The sequence below is a fragment of the Caloenas nicobarica genome, chromosome 5, assembly GCF_036013445.1.
Source record: "Caloenas nicobarica isolate bCalNic1 chromosome 5, bCalNic1.hap1, whole genome shotgun sequence".
NCBI lineage: Eukaryota > Metazoa > Chordata > Aves > Columbiformes > Columbidae > Caloenas > Caloenas nicobarica.
In genome coordinates this window covers 43408962-43427402 of record NC_088249.1, presented here as the reverse complement: position 1 = coordinate 43427402, position 18441 = coordinate 43408962, and the positions used below count along the sequence as shown (strand labels likewise).

Sequence of the window (18441 nt, the reverse complement as noted above, 5' to 3'; positions counted from 1 at the left end):
GAAAGGATTATCAAGCACTGGAACAGGCTGCCCAGGGAAGTGGTTGAGTCGCCATCCCTAGAGCTGTTTAAAAGAAGTGTAGATATGGTACTCAGGGACATGGTTTAGTACTGGACTTGGCAGTGTTAGATTTGCAGTTGGACTAGGTGATCTTAAAGGTCTTTTCCAGCCTAAATGATTCTATGATTCTAAGTTTTTTGGTGTCCTGGAAGAAGACAAAAAAGTTAATTTGGATTATGTTTGTGGGCAACACAAAGTCTGGGCAAGTGACAAGTAATGAGAAGAGGCAAATTAGTGGTGGAGCTGTGATCGTGTGTATGCTGGAGGAGACAACAAGGAGTTGTGCGAACGTCTTGAAGCGGGCACCTCATTGCAGAGCAGGTCGGAGGGCTGGTGGGGGTTCTGCGGTGGCCTGGGAGCTGCTGCAGGAGCTGGGGCTCATATGTCACCGTGGCACTGAACATGAAACCCCAGCTGGGCACGGTGGCCAAGAAGGTAAATTCTGTACTTGGACACAAACATGGAAATCCTGAGCAGGGACAGGAGGGGGTCTGTCTCGGTCCAAGGTGCTGCTCCCATCTGCACAGGAGTGCTGCAGCCGGTGCTGCGCAGGAATGCTGCTGATAAGTTGGAGGGAGTTCAGGGAGGACTGTGAGAGGGGAGGGCTGCAAAATGTGCCATGCAGTAAAATGAGGAACTCCGTGTGTAAAATAAAGGCTGGATTTCTTCTTGTGTTTTGTTTTGGTTTTCTTTCTTGCTGGAGGTACACTGCAGTTTAACCAGGAGCTCACTGAAGGAAGCACAGTGGCCTGCCTTGTGCGGGAGGTCAGACTGCACCATCACAAGGTCTCATTCTCCAGGAGGGAAGAGCGGGAAAGGAAAAGCCATTGTCTCTTCAGAGACAGATGTCTGCATCTTTTCCTGCTGAAGCCTTGGGGGTTGTGGACATTGAAACTCCAGGTGCCTTGTACACCAGGCTTCCCAAACGGGTGGGTTTTCTGAAAGAGATCACCTACCCCACAGCTCACATCTGCCTCTTTGTGCCAGCGCAGGCCCCGCAGCTAACCAGCTGGGGGGCAACACCTGTCTTCTCTTGATTTTTAACATTTTGCCCCTCACCCCGTTGCTACTTTTTTCCTCCTGAGCTGCTTTACTGCAGACTTGTCAGGAAAGATCTTTTTCTCCTCCGGGAAAGGCAGGTAGGCCCTGCCCGCAGCCCCAGCTGGTGCATGGGGCCAGAATTGGAGAGCTTCCCTCTCGCTCCGGAGAGCGCAGACCAGGGGCTCGGCCTGCCAAAATAATGAATCTCTCCTTGCCCTTAATATTGTTTTCCTTCTGACTGGCTGTGGTAATTCTGAAAGAAAATGTGTCTTGTTTTAGGCATCTTCTAAAGGCTTAAAAGTGCGTGTGTTTGCATGTATCTAGTCGTACCTGTGCTGAGGCTTTGCTCTCAGAGCACTATATGGATATTAACTAGTGCTTTCTTGATACAGGCTTGATAAAGGTCTTTCAGGCTGCACACTGACATGTGAGAAGTTGGGCTGGAAAAATTAATCATTTGTCCCCTGGCACAAAGAGGAGCCACAGAGACTGGGAATAGCATTCCTTCTTTCTGTAAACGGCACACAAGTGCAGACCAGACTTCCATGGTGCTCAGTTCTGTACAAGCATGCGTGAAATAAGAAAATTCCTATCTTCAGGGGTTTGTAACCTCAGAACACAAATTTCTGGATGTCCAGACCTGAGTTGCAATGGGGATGGGCTCTTCCACCAGCTTCCCTGAGAGAAGGAGTCTGCTCAGCTGCTGAGGCCCCTGGGTTGGGCGCTGCGAGCATGCAGCATCGCGGAGTGTGCCGTCTGGCAGCAGACATGGAAAGGGGATCACAGGGGACTTTGGGGAGAGCAGCTGTGAAGTCTGTCTGATCTGGTACGGTGCCTAGGAGCAGCCAGTTTGTGTGCCTTGGAGGAAGTCTTAGAGATGAATGCAGTGAAGAGATGGGTTGCTCTGTTTTACTTCTGGCCCAAGCTGGGTTGCTCTGAAGTGTAGTGGTTGTTCCAAAAATCTTAAACCAGTTCTGAATTGTCATCACTCACCTTATCAATATTTTCTCTTCCAGCATCCCACGATGGGAGGAGGAGAGAAGTGTTACGTTTTGGAGCTTGCTGTCCTTAGACATCATTAAGTGGTTCCTGCCTCTTGTGTTGAGCTGAGGGAGAAGCATTCTCATTGCAGTGGCTTGTGTGCCAGAAGGGTGGTGGTAGCTCAGTTCTGGTCATCACAAAGGGCAGGAAGGTTGAGAGTGTGACTTATGCAATTTTGGTGGAGTCCTGCAGGGTGCTGTAGGCACTTACCTGTTTGTCGTAGGTGTCCGAAGCACACGGAAAGCTCCATCTGCCGGGGTGTAGTACACTGTGCTCTGTTCCCAGATGGAGACTGCATATATTATATTTGTAGATAGGTCCTGGTTCGTGCTACAACCTGCATTCCTCTTTGTTGTCGTTCTGTCCCCAAAGACCTGCTCTGAGGTAGTGGTGCTTCATGTTCCCATAACACATCCCACCCGTCAGTCTTAAATTCCATGTGCAACAATTTTAATGGGCGCTGTGGAGCATACTTCAGATTCCCTGTGCCTCAGGTTGCTCTGTGGTGTCTCACGCTCTTGTCCTGACCTGCAACTGAACTGCTATTTCCTCCCTGGCTTGAGAAGGGGTTTCCACCTATGTGCATGTGTAGGTGCCCCAGCATCTGACGGCAGCTCTTGGTGCTGGGAGGGAGCCTGGACTGCTGGCCGTGTCCTGACCTGGGGGAGGAAGGCTGTGGTTCCTGGGGGAAGAAGGTTGTGATTTCCTGTCCGCTCATTTTTCTCCTCCCTTCCTTCATTCTTTTTCAGAACATGAGTGAAAACTTGAAGGACTGTTTGATCCAGACCCAGGCTTCCTTAGGGGAGATGGTGACGATAAAAACAGAGGCTTGCTCTCCACGCCGGGAACAGGAGTATGGACAGCCTTGGTATGCAGCTGAGCTTTGGTCTGATGTGCTTTAACCCTCTTCTCTCCACTTCCCACCACAGCTTAAAGTTGGTTTTGAGGGATGCATATGAACCTATCAAAGTTATTAAAACCCTCCCTTGTGAGGTTTGCCTTGAGGTGTATGGCAGGGGTTGTAATCTATTCACATGCTAGGCATGCATCTGCTGGGTGTGGTGGTTCACATCAGGCCTTGCGGTGCTGTGTGTGTTGAGGGTTGTGCTGTGCCACTGAGCAGCACGTTTCCTGGGCCATGGCAGAGCAGCGTTGCCTCTCTGCAGGTGAGATTCCCCTCGGCCGCTCTCCTGCCCATTGTGGGATGTGCCAGGTGTGTGCCATGCGTGGAGGTGCTCTAGCTGCTGTAGGCTTTAGTCTTAAGCCATCTCAGGTACCACCTTTTGGCAGGTTGGATGGCAGGTTGAATCATTTCTCTGCTACAGATATGGGGACTAAGACAGTTTTTCAGACCCTGTTGCCTCTGTTCCTTTCTGTGTGCAGTTCCAACATCTTGGTAGGTTAGTGTCATCTTTCTGTTGTTCCCTCCCCAGCTCCGGAAGGCCTGACCCACAGTCCATGGAGGTGGAGCCCAGGAAACTGAAAGGGAAACGGGATTTGATCATGACCAAGAGTTTTCAGCAAGTGGATTTCTGGTGTAAGTGTCTTGTGAGTGAGGGAAAAGCAATGCTGCAGCTGGTGTAGACTTTGGTCTGTCTTAGTTCACATTCTGATGGTTTGAGGCATGTGTGCTCTCCTGAAAAGACTGACACATTTCACAGGGAAGCTGTTGCACAAAGCAGCTTGTCCATCATGGGGCTGTGCAGTGGTAGGGACATGAAAATATACATGGGAAAACCCCAAGAGTTAAAGGCTTGAATTCAGAAACTGCAAAGGGAGCATTACACGGATGCTAAATCTTTCTCTTCCCCCACATTCGGGAAAGGAAAACTGGTGCCAGTAGTGTTGGCATACCTACAAAATACCAAATTGTAGTCCTGAATCCCTGTCTGGCCACATGGCAAGTGCCTGGGGATGCTGTCTCTCTCCAAAGCACAGAATGAGGGCTGTATGACAAGGGTATTTGTTTTCAGGGACATTTGTTTCAGTTCCCCTCTGGTGTGTGGGGCATCAAACCTTGTGGCTAGGAGGCATCTCTGCTAACCGGGGATGTGCAAGGGCCCCCAGCCTCTGTCTCTGCAGACAGTGATGAGGCCTTTCCCTGCGCATGTAGGTGTTGGTGATGAATCTGTGTAGGGCACCAGGGCTTGCACAAGCACAGATGTTAGTTGTGCAGCTGTGGGTTGGGGCAGAACCCACGTTGAGAGACACGTGGTGAAAACAAGTGAGCAGCCAGTGAAGCATCTGCGTGTATGGAAGCTTTGGGAAAGGGGCTTGGCCAGGCTGGGGGAGGAGGAGGAGCTGGAGCATGCTGTCCTGAGCGCTATGTGTCCTACGAGCTGTGTGAGCCTGTACGGGCATCACCTCTGCCCGACCTAACCCCTGCTCCCCTCTCACCCACAGTCTGTGAGTCTTGCCAGGAGTACTTCGTGGATGAGTGCCCAAACCATGGCCCCCCAGTGTTCGTGTCTGACACCCCAGTGCCTGTTGGCATCCCTGACCGGGCAGCGCTGACCATCCCACCTGGAATGGAGGTGGTGAAGGAGCCCAACGGTGAGAACGATGTTCGCTGTATGAACGAGGTGATCCCCAAAGGTCACATCTTCGGGCCGTACGAGGGGCAGATCTCTAGCCAGGACAAGTCCGCAGGATTCTTCTCGTGGCTGGTGAGTGATGTGTCTCCTCAACGAAGCGAAGCCTCAGCCGTGCAGCTCAGAGCTGGGGGACTCGCAGGCCTTAGCCATCTTCCCCCTTCTCTGAAGATCCTTTGCTGACTCACATAGGCAGTAAGCAAACTCTGACCTGCCATAATCATCAGTGGCTTCAGAGTGTAGATATGTGAAAGGAGACCAGGTGTCATGGCACCTCAGTTCATTTCACAGCTGTTGGAAGCAGAGCTTGCTTCTTCTCTCCCGCTTGCCATGTTCTTTCATTCCCTACTCAAAGTCGAGGGCTCCTCCAGTACCTTTCTCTGCTGTGGTCATCATTTTGAAGACAGAGGAAGGACTGTATCTAGAGATTGCAAAGCTCTTTCGTGGGCCTGCAGCACTCCCTCCCAGCCTGCTTGAGCAGAGCAGGTAGCCCAAGAAGCCAGGAAAGAGGAGATCCAGTCCATCAGGAACTGATCTGTGTGCAGACTCCAGTACCAAACCCCATATTTTTTTACCCCAGTACTACAGGCCTCAGCCTCTGATATAGAGATGTCAGTAGATCAACAGATATTAATTATTAGGAAAAATGACATGGGCGACTTGAGTTATAGGTGGGAAAAAAATTAAGAGCTGTTGATAGGAAATGCTGGTCCTGCTTTTCTGTCTGTGAAATAAATGTGTGTCTCAGCCCTGTCCTGGAAGAGAAGTTTTTTATGTCTCAGGAGTGTTAACAATTTTGTCAGCTGCATCCACAGTTCTGTGTTACAGATACTTGTACATAGGAAAATGCTTCCTACTCAGTTCAGAGCTACCTCTATACACATATCCAGGGCAGCAGCCTGTAGTACTAGGAGAGCTGAGATTCATTGCATAGTTTCATGTCCTGACTTAAGGCTGGAACTGAAGCGGTGATTTGAGAGTCATAGACCTTCTGTCTGGACCAGCTAGCTGATCTGCTGCATCTGTTCTCTTGTTCCACAGATTGTTGATAAGAACAACCGCTACAAATCCATCAATGGGACGGATGAAACCAAAGCAAACTGGATGAGGTGAGTCCAGTTCTCTTCTGCCTTCCCTTTTGGGGCTCTTGTCTTCCAGAGAGAGGCCATCAAACACTCCTTGTTATTTTGTGGGACAGAAAAACAAACCAAAATGCCACAATCCCTTCTGTAAAGGGTGTGCTTTTGCTCTTTCAGTATTTATTGTGAAGAGAATCCTTTGGAGTCAGATTCAATGAAAGGAACTAAAACAAGGATGTGTGTCTGGATGATGGCTATTTTCTGGAATGAGGACAAATTATGAAGATGATCCTATTTATCTAGTCTTACAAACACTGACAGGTGTCACTCCATGATTTTTTTTTCCTTTATGTTCAAATATTTGCAAAATGCTTTGCATTATCCCAAAGGTAACGTTTTATTTTGTTTCGAGTTTTTTGTCCTTTCCCATTTAACAGACATTGAAAGAGGTGCTTTTTTTTTTTTCCCCCACCTTTTTGGGCTTCACTTGAAACAGTTGTCTGTGGTGGCTGTCATTGGTAGTGTCGGCTTTATTGTGTTAGGAAAAACATGAAGTGAGTTGCTGCAGCTCCAGATGAACAAATCGTGCGTGGGCTTGCGCTCCCTCTGCTGGCCCTGGGACTCAGTGGAGCAGAACCCAAATACCAGTCAGTACTGAACGGGAGTGGGGCTGGCTCTGGCTGGTTAACTGCAGCAGGAAGGGAACATGTTTAGCCATGATGCGGTGCTTCAAATATTGGCATATATAGGTCACTCTTGCAGCCTGCTGAGGTGGAGGCAAAGCACTGAAGTGCCTGGTGCATATGGTGAGTCACCAGAATAGGACATGGCTGCATAGTATGGCCCATCCCACATTAGGACCAGTCCTACTTTCAGGCATGAATTTTGGAAGCAGTTGTTGTCAAGGAGGCATTTCATACCAGAGTGAAGCAGTGTGAGAATTAACTGGTTCATTGGCCTGGTTGCCTAGGATTTTGAGTTGTCACTCACTAAGGGAAGAGAGAGCATGAAGTACAGTTAGATGCAAGACTGATGTAGCTGGTCAAAGCTGGTTGCACCACTTTGGCTTCATTTGAGTCTTCACATGGATAGCAGCTGTTCTCACACTTAATGTTCATAAAGTTCAGCAAAGGATCTCATTTTTCACTAAGAATTCCAGCTGTTAAAGTTGTTCTCTACTGGATGAGAGAAAATGCTAGATCTGGGCTGAGGCTGAAGTTGTTATTCCAAAAAGAAGCAGTAGTACAGTGGACAGGTAGGTGCAGGGACATATGTCTTGAAGTAAAGACTGCAAAGTTGAAAAATCGGAGTAAGATTTTTCTGCTTCGGTCTGGATGTTTATGTGATCTGGATGACAGTGGAACTGGGCAAAACCACAGTTTTGAAAAGCAAAAATCCTATGATGAACTCTTCTTCCTAGTGCCATGAACATAGGTTTGATGTCTGAATTTAAATGGACACTACTTATGGTCCCAGCACCAAAGAAAAGAATGTTCTTGCCTAAACTTGTATTTGGTGTGGTTAAGTCTTGAGATGAGTGTGGTCTAGGCCATTCTGTACAGCCATGAAAGGTGAGGAGGTTACAGTTTTGTGGAAAGGCAGTGATGCTTGCAACTCTTGCGGGGAAGGATGTGTCAAAGGACCTGTGCAGGCTATACCAGTCTTACTGATCTTTCTGGTTTTACTCTTGGAAATTGCTTCTAATAGCAGTATTATGTAGAGTCTGACTGACAGTTCAAATGGAGACAGTAGTCCTCAAAAAGCCTTCGGTTTGTTTGTTTGTTAGCAGCTTTCAAACAGAGGTGCACTTGATACCCTGTGCTAGGACATTGCCTGTCACGGAGATGACCCACAGAAGCTGCACTTCCAGGACGCTGTAGACAGCGCTCTTTTTGTTTTTCAGATGGTGCTCTTTGCCATCACTCACAGATGGAGTTCTTTGCAAAGCAGATCTACTCACCCTCTGGGTAGGTGGGTATGGCACGGGGAGGGCAGCTTGGGCTGACTCCTCTCTCTTCTCGTAGATCTGGCTATTGTTTTTGTTGTTTGACTACCACATCCAAGTCCATTTTCATGTTCCCACTGAGGACAATGTGTATGCTGCAGCACTTGCTGCTTTAATTTCCAGTGGCAATTTACCCAGGGCAGTGGCTGACAGGGAGGAAGGAGTACAAAGCGTAGCAGATGGCATGGCAGCGGTGACATCCTCTTGCCCTTTCCCTCGTCAGTCAGTCAAGACAAACTCCTGATGCTGGGAGCATGTTCTCCTAAGTTGGCTGTTGGCACAGGAATAATGTACTTTTCATCTCTGTCCAGAGTAAAGCACTGTTGTTTCCAGTACTTTATGAAACTCCATGGCTTTGACCTGCAGGAGTGTGTGCAAACCTCTTCCTCTGTTCTTATTTATCTGGGAGCTCAGGGTGATTGATTACTATGGATCGTAGCAAACCTCAAGTGAAATTGGTGCTTTCTGAGGCGCAAACCATAAACTGGTGCTGATGGGAGTTCTTAGGGCTTCTGAAAGATTGCACAGAATCAGTTGCTGTTCCCGGTTGCGTTTGAGGAAATTCTCAACAATCTGACCAAAAAATGAAAGTAATTCAGAAAGTTCAGGAAAAATCCCTCTGTGTGTATATCACTTGGCCCAGGCTGAGATGCAGGATAGGAAGCACCAGCAAACTGGTGGTGCCCAACTGAATTGTTGGAGTGAAGTGCCTCACGTGTGGGGTTTCCAGGCTAGTTTTGGCATTTGTAGTCTGTATCCCTTCTTACATGTGAGTACCTGAGTTCTCAGGCTTTTGGCACAGTTCAAATTCATCCTTTCCCTCAGCCCATGTGAAAAGGCTGGTGCAAGACTTCATCACTTTTTTTCCTCTGCCTTCCTCTCTGCCCCCTTTCCTCTCCGGACATGATAACAAAGAGGTCACGGGGAGCAAGATCGTTTCATATGTCTTCCTGTGTCTCCTTATAATGGAGATGCCTGCGATTTATCTTCATACAATAATACAGCTTGGAAGGGAGCTCTGGTCAGGCGTTCCAATGTCCTCCTCAAAGCAGAACCAACTTAGATCAGTAGATCTTTTAAGTACCGAGCTGGTGTTTCAACTTTACAAGACGTTTTAAAAACAAAAATTAAAAAAAAAAAAATCAGAGTTACTGTGGCTGCTCATGTGTTCAGAGGGAGTAAAAGCCTCCAGCATGTGTACAAGTTGTTTCATTGAACTTTATAAACAGGTCTCTTACCTTGCAGCAAGCGGAACAAATGTTCTTACGCAGTACAGACCAAAATTTTTGCAGAGCAAAGGGATCATAAAGTACTTCAGGACTGTGATCCCTGTAAAAAAAATTTCCACAGGGCTCTGAAGTGGTTACATGCTTGCTTCTTAGAGGCTAAGAACAGTGGAGTCAGCTGATGTCTTTGTGGGGTGATCATTAAGTGCCCACTGTTCACATAGTTTACAATGTCATGTTTGTTTTTAAAGAAGTAGCTGTACAGTCTTGCAGTTTCAGATTGACCTGGGCTGAGATATGAATTCTCAGACCTACAGCAGTGTCTCCTCTGTGGCTTGTTAAAACCCACACAGCATCCTCAGAGTGGAACTTCCAAATATCAGTGGCTGCTCCTACAGGCATGCTGCATGCTAGAGGAAATGCATGAGGAGAAAAAGATCTCTGACAGTAATACTGTCTGCATTTTTATAAGGAGGAAGTTAATGTGCCTGCTGGGAACCTAACATTAATTGAATTTGTGATTAAAACTGGCCAGGACTCGTTACTCTTTGCGTGGTGAGTTTGCTGTTGGAATACTTAAGTTATCTTAAATAGTTTTGACCCAAGTCATGCTGGAGCAAATGAGGGGAAACCCTAAAATCTGAATATCCAGATCTACCGCAGTTTGTCCCATGTATTGGATAAAGGGCTCCGATTTCCCATTGGTGCAGCTTTGCTGGTGACAGCAGCCGTGGATTCACCAAAGAAGAGGGGGCGCAGGTTTCCTGACCCCGCAGTGTCTCTGAGCAGCTCTGGAGAGACTTCTGCTCTGCAAGCTCACCTCTACCCAGGGACACTTTGCAAAATACCGTTGCTCCTTTATACCAGAGCAGCTTGTCAGTGGAGGTTTGTTTCCACCACACGAAGGCACTGATGATACTGTGCAGTCCAGGGTACCTGCAGAGAATATACACGAAGCCCTGTTTTGCTGAATGTGATAAAAGTCAAACCGTAAATGTTCCCTTTCTTAATATTCCATGTAGCCTTTTCCCTCCTTCCAGTGTTCAGCTGGGAGAACTCCTTTTTCCTTTTAAGTTTGGGTTTGTTGTTTTTTTTTTTAGATTGAGGTCAGTGTAGCGAGTGCTTTGCTGGCTCTCCATCATTTCATTACCATCTTCTCTATCCAGCCACAAATGAAGCTTCACCAAAAGAGGAACTCAGGGATACATTTACATTTGTCTCAGTGAAATGCATTTGTGCACTTAGCTCACAGCTCTCCCTGTATGTGGCCTGGATTTGAGCAGCATTTCCTACTGATTTTCCAGCTTTGACCAAAGTTAACAGCTTCTGACACCTCGATGGAGGGCAGCAGTGTTAGTGAGATTCATTAAACGGCAATGTAACAGCACTAAGGAGAAACTGGAATGACATCAGACAAGGGTCACGCTGCCTTTCTGTAGGTTTTTCTTAGTCTGCGGCCCACAAGCACCTTTCACATGAGAGCACCCCAAACCACATCTCTTCTGCTGGGCCATGGCAGCACTGAGAGGCACCCACCTCTGAGGAGGTACCAGCAGGGACATCACAAACGTTGGGCGAAGGGGAAAAATGCTGAGGCCTTTGCTTATACCAACTTTCCAGAAAGTATTTTGAGGTGGCTAAAGTCTGCCTCTGAGAGAACAGGGCATTCAGATGAGATTTTAGCATTAAATGTAGTTATTTAAAAGCGGAAGGTCTGAGCTATCCCAGCCAGAGTTTATTCCCCTAACATTGCAAAGATGCTAACTTTAATGCTAGTATTACTAGTAGATAACATCTTTGGTTTCATTTAACTTCGGACCTACTAGCTATTATAGTAGATAGGGTCTTTGGTTTCATTTAATTTGGGACGATAAGCAGAAAGAAAACGAACACATTGGGAAGCCAATAGGTTTTCCTTCCCACAGAGTCACTTCAGTTACAGTTGTTAGGTGTCCTAACCATTAAGAAGTCTTATTGCTTGTGTGTTACATCTTAATATCCTTTTTAAATCTTAATTCTAGACTGTAGTGACAGATTTTTGGGCTGGTTTATATTAACACTGAAGTCTTCTACCTCAGATGAGTGGTGTGTTCTCTGCTATAACTCCATGTCGATGTAGACTTCTGTCTGAGAGCTTCCTTTAAAATATTAAGAACTATATGACATGGGCACCAAAAAGGTTGACCTTTTTAAAAAAGTTTCCAACACCCATGTTTTTGTTTGAAGGTGTGTAAAAGCAGTTTTTTGTAACATGTAGCAGTAGAATAACTATTTTGGCATTTTACTCTGCTATAATGCAAATCAAGGCATACACTAAGTTTTCCCAGCAGTTCTGCTGCTCTGTGGCCTCTGATCTCTTCTGTGCTGTTCTGCGTGCTTGTACGCAGGTGTCCATTGCTCAGGCTGCGGATTATTCCCCTGCCCACAATCCCACTGTGTTTATGTGCAAAACTGGATGTTCACGCAGTTTGTTTTCTCCTTCCCTATTGAACAGACCTACTGCCTTGTTTCCCCGCCCCTGCCCACCCAGTGAAAGGCCCTGTTTAGGATTAACGTTTTGTTTATTTTTAAAGTTTCCTTTGGTTGTGTCTGGAAAAATTAACACATACACACACACCCTTCTTCAAACAAAACTGCTTGTTCTCAGGATGGCTGCCTCTTCTTCTCAATGCGCTGAGGCTGTGAGTTTTTTATTTGAAACATCAGAAACTGGGAGCAGGCTCCTGTCAGCAGCAGTGACAGCAAAGCCTCGCCAGGAAAAGCAAGTGGGTGGCCTCATTCCTTTTGAGAACAATAGGAAATGGCAACCATTTCTGGGTAAAACAAGCTTGCTGTGAAGCAGACAAACACTGGACGTGCGTTACCCCTGGTGCTGAAGAAAAGACTTTTTCTTAGGAAAAATGAGTTGCAGAAGTTGCCCATGAGTCTGGTCGAAATCTCCCTCCCCTGCAAATATCCAATTGGAAGTAGCCTCTGCATGACATCCTGCAAGTTTTAACAGAAAGGGTGGTGTAAAAGTTTCCATTGCATTTTGTGCTAGGCAGAACAATAAGATATGTTTCAGGCCTCTAAATTTCCTCAAGAACCCTTTTTCGAGCAATGTCACCTTAGAAGCTAATTCATCAACATGACTGTGAGTTCTCAAGCTTTTTTCTGTGCACAAGCTGCAGCAAGTGATGTGAGGCTGTACTGAAATTCTCATACGTAAGTCAGGGCATCAGATGAAGTGTAAAATTTCATTTTAACTGTAAAGCCAAGAAGGCTTCTGCACACTACTTGCTGGTTTTTTTCTTAAGCTTGAAAATTGTCTCTTAAAAACAAAAGGGCTGCCTTTTCCTGGTGCGATTGAGGAAAACTGAGAGGTTGTTGCGGGTGGGGGGAGCTGGATCCCACCGAACTCCTCTGCCCCAGTGTCACACTGGCCAAGGGGTTGGATGCAGAGGGATGCTTTGCGCTGGATTCCTTTTACCCAATTGTGCTCTATGGGATGTTCAACCCAAGGAACATGGCTGAACGAAAGAGGAAGCCCAAGTTTTCCAAAGAAGAACTGGACATTCTGGTCACTGAGGTGACCCGAAATGAAGCCATGCTGTTTGGGAGGCAGACAATGCGTCTGTCCCATGCTGACAGGGACAAGATCTGGGAAGGCATAGCCAGGCAGATCACATCAGTCAGTCAAGTCCCCAGGTCTGTCAAAGACATTAAGCACAGATGGGACGACATGAAGAGAAGGACCAAGGACAAACTGGCATTCATGCAGAGGTCCCTCTCCAGCCCCGGCAGCGCGGGGCGGCCCTCGGCCATCGTCCTGACCGCCCACGAGAGAGCCATCGAGTCGACGCTGCATTCGTCACGCCAGATGCACGGCTTCCGGAGAGCGGATCTGGACGTGGTTGACAGCCCGTCAACAAGCTGTAAGTATTGCTGCCTTAACACCTCTTTGTCTTATGCTTGCCTATCTCAGTTTGACACCAGAAGAGTGTTGTGTGTTTTGTGAGATGCTGGATTGCCTGTCAAACCAGGTCCTACTGCTGTGTTGGGTTTCAAGGTAGCCTGCTCTGATGAGCATGGAATATTGAGATGGATTGTGGCTGTTTGCAAGTTAAGATCATCTTCTTTATCTGTTTATCTAGTCCTTTTCCATACTGTCTTCTAAGGGTAGACATTGTTCAGATTCCGCTTTCCTAATGGGTCCTAAGTCTGAACAAAGCCTACAAGTGAGGGAATGTCAGTAGTTGAAGTGCAACTACCTCCAGTCTGTGAAGAAGTGTTTGTAAAGGATTAGGAGTTCTTCATCTTGCATGCACCCCAATAAAACAGCAATGCTGTCAAGCTGAGAGCCATGTGCCAGTCACTAATGGATCACTGCATGGTAACCATCTTCCAAGAGGGCTGTTGAGGGGGCTCAGTGATCACTGGTGTTTATCCTCTGAGGCCAGGCCATTAATGGTTTCTCACTAGTGGTCTGAAGGCTCAGCACAAGTGCTATGAAAAAAGTAGATGATAATTACTCCCTTCTTCACTGTTTTTTAAAAAACTACTTTTCGTGCTTTCTCAGTTAATCTTCTTACACCACAACTCACAGACACCTTCCAGTGCTGAACCACAAGCTGCTTTTTTGCAGGTTCTTTACCCAGTTGTGTACATACGGTTTTCTTGTATGGAGGTACAACTTGGTCTGTGAGCTTTTAGGGATACCAAGTAGAGAAAAAGGGGATAACTCCTTGGGAAGTGAGCCAACTAACGCTTCATAGGTCTTATCTTGTGTCTGAAGTAATGTTAGTGGGAATGCAAGGACAGAAATCTTCAAGAACTGACGAAGTGGTACTTGATCATTCTTTGCATCTATCTTGGAAGCCAGTTGCGCTATTTCAGAGGTAAAATGAGTACAGCTTGTACAGGAGATAGCAGGCAGTGGTAACATGTGAAGTATCATCTCTTCTGAAACTTGATGTGCCTGTACCTGTGAACTGGCACATCACTAGATATCTATCAGACTAATGAGAACTTTTACAACAAGTTTTGCTTTGGTTTTGGTTTTGCATCAAGTGTATATGCTTGATTAATATAGGATCCTGTTGCTGCTACGCCTGACTGCCTAGTTCTCTTAGTGATGCCAAGCCACGTAATTGCCTTGCAGTACAGACCCTGCAAGCAGCAAATACTGTGTCTATGCTTTTCTCAGTGTGGAGGATGTAAGAAATGACATGGGAGCAGGGTTTTGGCATGAGGAACCAAATGTGTCAGGGTGTTCCGAGACTGAACCGAAGGCCAAGAGCCTTTGTCCCTCCAAAACGTTGGAGTGTTCTAGCTAGTTGTGGTTTTGGGGAAGGAGAGTCATTGCTACTGTCTGAAATGGATTCATCTTCTAGTAATGAACAATGCTGTGTACAGGATACCATGGCAGCTTGGACCCCTCCTCCACTGACTGGGTTCGCCTGCTCTTCAGGCCTCTTATGGCTAAACTTGTCACCCAGATTCTAATGTTGCTGCACGTGCATGTTGAGTGATGTATCAGGAGCTACAGGTTTGTCTCAACTGGCAGACTCAGGGGAGGGAAAAACCCTTTTTCCATGTGCTTTGAGATACCATGAAACAGAAGTCAGAGTTGTGAAGGATTTCATATTAATAATTCATGATTTTTCTTCTGTTTAAGCTGACGAAGATGAAGAGATGCCAGGCACTTCTCGGGGACACTGCTTCTCATCGCTGCAGAGGGCCAGTGCAGGAGTGAGCCAGCTCTCTGGGCCCTCCTTCTTCCACACTTCATCCTCATCAGAGCACTTGGAAGCTACCAGCCAAAGGCAGGAACTGCGCCGTCCATCCACACGCACCACCTCGTCCTGCAGACCCCCGCATCCCAGCACAAGGAGCCCGCCCCTCTCCAGCTTCGATCGCCAGCTTCTCCATTCCCACATGCAGCAAACAGACCTGTTCAGGCAGTTCTGCAAGGAGCTGGTGGCCATTCACAGAGACATGGCAGACAGCATGCATGTCATCAGCCAGAGGATGTCTGACCTCACCAGCCAGGTCAGCCAGATGTGCCAGACCCTGTCAGAAATCCGTGATGGGGTCCAGGCTTTCCATAGGATACAGGATCCTAGTGTCATGCAGGGGTCTCTTCTGCAAGCAGCTTGCTCAAAACAGCCCCCTGAGCCCAATGCAGAGTCTAACCAAAACCCACCAAAACAGACTCCTCCTGCACGGACTACCAGGTCACGAAAGAGAAAACACCATTTTTAACCTGCTTCCTATAAAGAAGGGTGCCCCTTCCTGAGCTGCTGCATGCTCACATGGCCTCTCCGTGTGTATCAGTACTCTGTGGGGCAGGTCAACAGCCGCCCTAACCCGTCCATCCCCCTGCTAGCTAACAGAGCAGTGCGAGCTATGGCAGCTGAATAGTAGGGCTGGCCATCTGCAATGGCAAAGAGGAATCTCAAATCTTACAGAGCTTGGGATGTAGAACATCTTTCTATTCATAGAGATTAGGAATTTGCACTGGCTTCCCCATGCTTTGCATGCTCTATAAGCTAAGAGATGCAACAGGAAGCATTATCTTGATCTCGTCTCGTGCCTGTGAAATGTTATTTACTGAGACAGTGTACTACAGAGCTCCCATTGCAATCAACCCACAAATTTACCCAACTACTGCCTTCCCATCATCTTCTTCCAAATTAGTATATGCACTGTGCAGAGATACATCCTTATGGCTCTGAAGACTCAAGTGGCTCATTATTTTTATCTTGTATTCAGCAATAATGGGCAATCCTGGGCTCGCTGTGACTCAGAGGTTTGGGAAGAGGGATATAAAAGCAGAGCTTGCACAGGGAAGGAAAGAAGGGATGATGCTCAGGACAGGACAGGTCTGAGCACTGTGTGGTTTTAGACTCTAAGAAGGGCTGCCATGGCACGTGCCTTGATCCTGCAGTACCACATGCACAAAGAGTTCAATCTTTGGCTGCTCCAGTCTGAAACCCCTACCTACCCTTCACAGTTGCAGTTAAAATATGGTTATTTCTTAATATGACAACATTTAAAGAGAATTGTATTATATTATTTTCTTGCATGTTAAAATGTTCAGTTTTGAACAACCTCACCCTCTTCAAAATGTGAGACTGCACAGAAACAAGGGAAGATGTAGGGCCTGCTTCTTACCTCGGGAACAGTTTGATTTTATATCACTGTAACTCTGTCGTACAGTTACTTTGCATTTACTCAGTGGTATTGAGTGTGGGATCTGTACTGTGTTCTCCTATCGTGAAGAGTTTACAATCTAAATTCACATCTATATAGGTTAAAATCTTAGGCATAATGGTTTTGTACTGCTTTCTTTCCCCATACAGACACAAGAAAGAACTGTGTTATAGCGTTTGAATTGCTTTAATGCTGTGGAAGTTTTCTGTGTACAACCCTGATTCTGAAACTCTGCTTTAATAATGTCGCCTCAGGTGGTGATAACATACACATGGCAGCTATTTTACAACATGTCTGTCTTTTGCTTGATTTGCACATCTGCACTTACCATGCTGTCCCCATCTCTGGAAAAATCTGGACCATTATCATGTCATGCTTCAGCAGGGAAAAGGGCCAAGGTGTTACCCATGCACAGATAGCACGCTGCTGCTCTCTGGGCTGTCCTGTTGCATGTGGAGATGGGTTACAGGAGAATATTCAAGTTAATATGAATGCCCGTCATCATGCCATGTCTCAGCTACAGACTTGGCCAAAAAGTTGTATATGCTTCAGCGGGAATTGAACACAGCGCAGTATAGCATAAAGATAGCTTGGTTTATGTGATCTTGAAGGATCTTCTTTAATCTGTCTGGCCTGTCCTTTGAAAGTATAGTGCACTAGCTCCTCTTCTGGAAAGCTAACTGTATGTCTGCTGTGTCAGGCGTTCCTGATGTGCTTTCCCTTTTTACTTTTTAATTGTTCTGTAATTCTTATTCAAGTAATGTATTTTCAGTGGTGCGGTAAAAGGCCCTTGCTCAAGGAAGCAGAGGTCTGGCAAGGAGAAAAAATTTCTTTCTGAGGAATGACCCACACTGGTTTCGTGCAGAATACTTTCCTCGTAGTGCTGGTGCCAGACCAGGGCAGTACTTGCTCACCTTTCTATGAGAATGTCATTTTACTTCTGTTGTTAGATTTGTATTCTGCAAAAGCCACAGTCTCCTTTCAGTTGAAAGGAAGATTGGGAAATCTGGTAGAAGTTGATCTAATTTATGAATCACAGAGAACTGAAAAAATGGTGATATGTTTTTAAGGCTGAGTCAATACAGTGCTGCTGCTATATACCAGAAGTAGTATTTTATATTTTTATAACGTTTGGTCCCTGCTGATGTTCTCCCATGGATGTACTGATAGGATTAGCTCCTCTGATGTCTGGGTGGATCCCTTCCAGAAGCCCTCAGGTCTGCAGAGGAGGAGACTCCCATGGGTGCTGGGCACTGGAGGGAGTTGCCCTCGTTGCTGCCATCAGTTTGCCCACATAGATGCATTTAGAGAGAGAACCCCGTTGTCCTGGCACAGGATGCACAGCCTTCAATGCAAACCCCCAGAGGCTGGGCTCTGGTCAGGAGAACAGACCTTGTACTATTAACCGCCTGATGTCTCCTGTGGTTTCCTCTGTGGACTGTTACAGATTGGCCCAGATCTGGGGCCGTATCTCCTGCCCTGTGCAGACCCCTCAGTGGAGTGGCTTTTCTGTACTGGCTCACAAAGGATGCTTCCTCCTGCACCCATCATGTTAACTGGCTGTTGAAGTAAGTGCTTCTGTCAAAGCAAACTGCTGTGCTCAACCCCAGTATCTCCATGTCCTGTACATGCCGAAAAAATTATCTTAAAAAGTATTTTTGTTAAGAATGCAATAAATATATAACCCTTAACACAGCTGTTGTTGAGTCATTTGTTTCTCTCAGAGAATTTTTGCCTGAACTGGTAACAAGTCTGACACAGACGCAGAGTGTCCTGGAGGCACTGGGTGCTGGGGAGCTGGGGCAGGGTTTGCAGATATGGCAGCCCATGGCATCTGGCTGGGCTGGTGGCCGCTCTGTGGCACGGGATCTCGTGCCTTGCCTCTGCGCCTGACTTTGGTTTGGGAAAGCCAGCGGCCTTTTCCCTGCGGTGCTCTGCCCTGGCGAGGCGTCAGCGGAGCACCCCCAGGGCCAGCCGGAGGGGCCGGTGGGGAAGCATGGGGCAAATCTGAGGGCGGGCAGGAGGAGTGACATAAACCTGATCCTCCAGTTGCGGGGCTCTCCTTCCTCCTTGTCGTCTCTCCTGGCTGCTCCATTCACCTCCTGGGGAGGAATGGTCCTGGCTGCCAAAAAATACCGTGACGTTTTTCCCAAAACTTGGCAATTTGGTGTCCTGAGTGGGCAGTGGCTTAGAAGACAGAGATA

The 18441-nt window shown here is 47.0% G+C and overlaps 1 protein-coding gene across 4 annotated transcripts in view; it reads left to right on the top strand.

Annotated features, from left to right (window-relative positions):
* The window catches only part of PRDM11 (PR/SET domain 11), a 45273-nt gene that overhangs the window by 15045 nt on the left and 11787 nt on the right, over window positions 1–18441 (top strand). For 3 of the 4 annotated variants that reach the window (XM_065637009.1, XM_065637008.1, XM_065637010.1), the window contains exons 2-5: window positions 2892–3010; window positions 3576–3679; window positions 4546–4808; window positions 5775–5842. In XM_065637009.1, coding sequence (XP_065493081.1) covers window positions 2895–3010; window positions 3576–3679; window positions 4546–4808; window positions 5775–5842 — 551 coding nt within the window. In that variant the 5' untranslated portion in view covers window positions 2892–2894. Of the gene's footprint in view, window positions 1–2891; window positions 3011–3575; window positions 3680–4545; window positions 4809–5774; window positions 5843–12544; window positions 12958–14699; window positions 16380–18441 lie in introns of those variants that run through there. The other variant, XM_065637011.1, reaches the window with a different exon arrangement.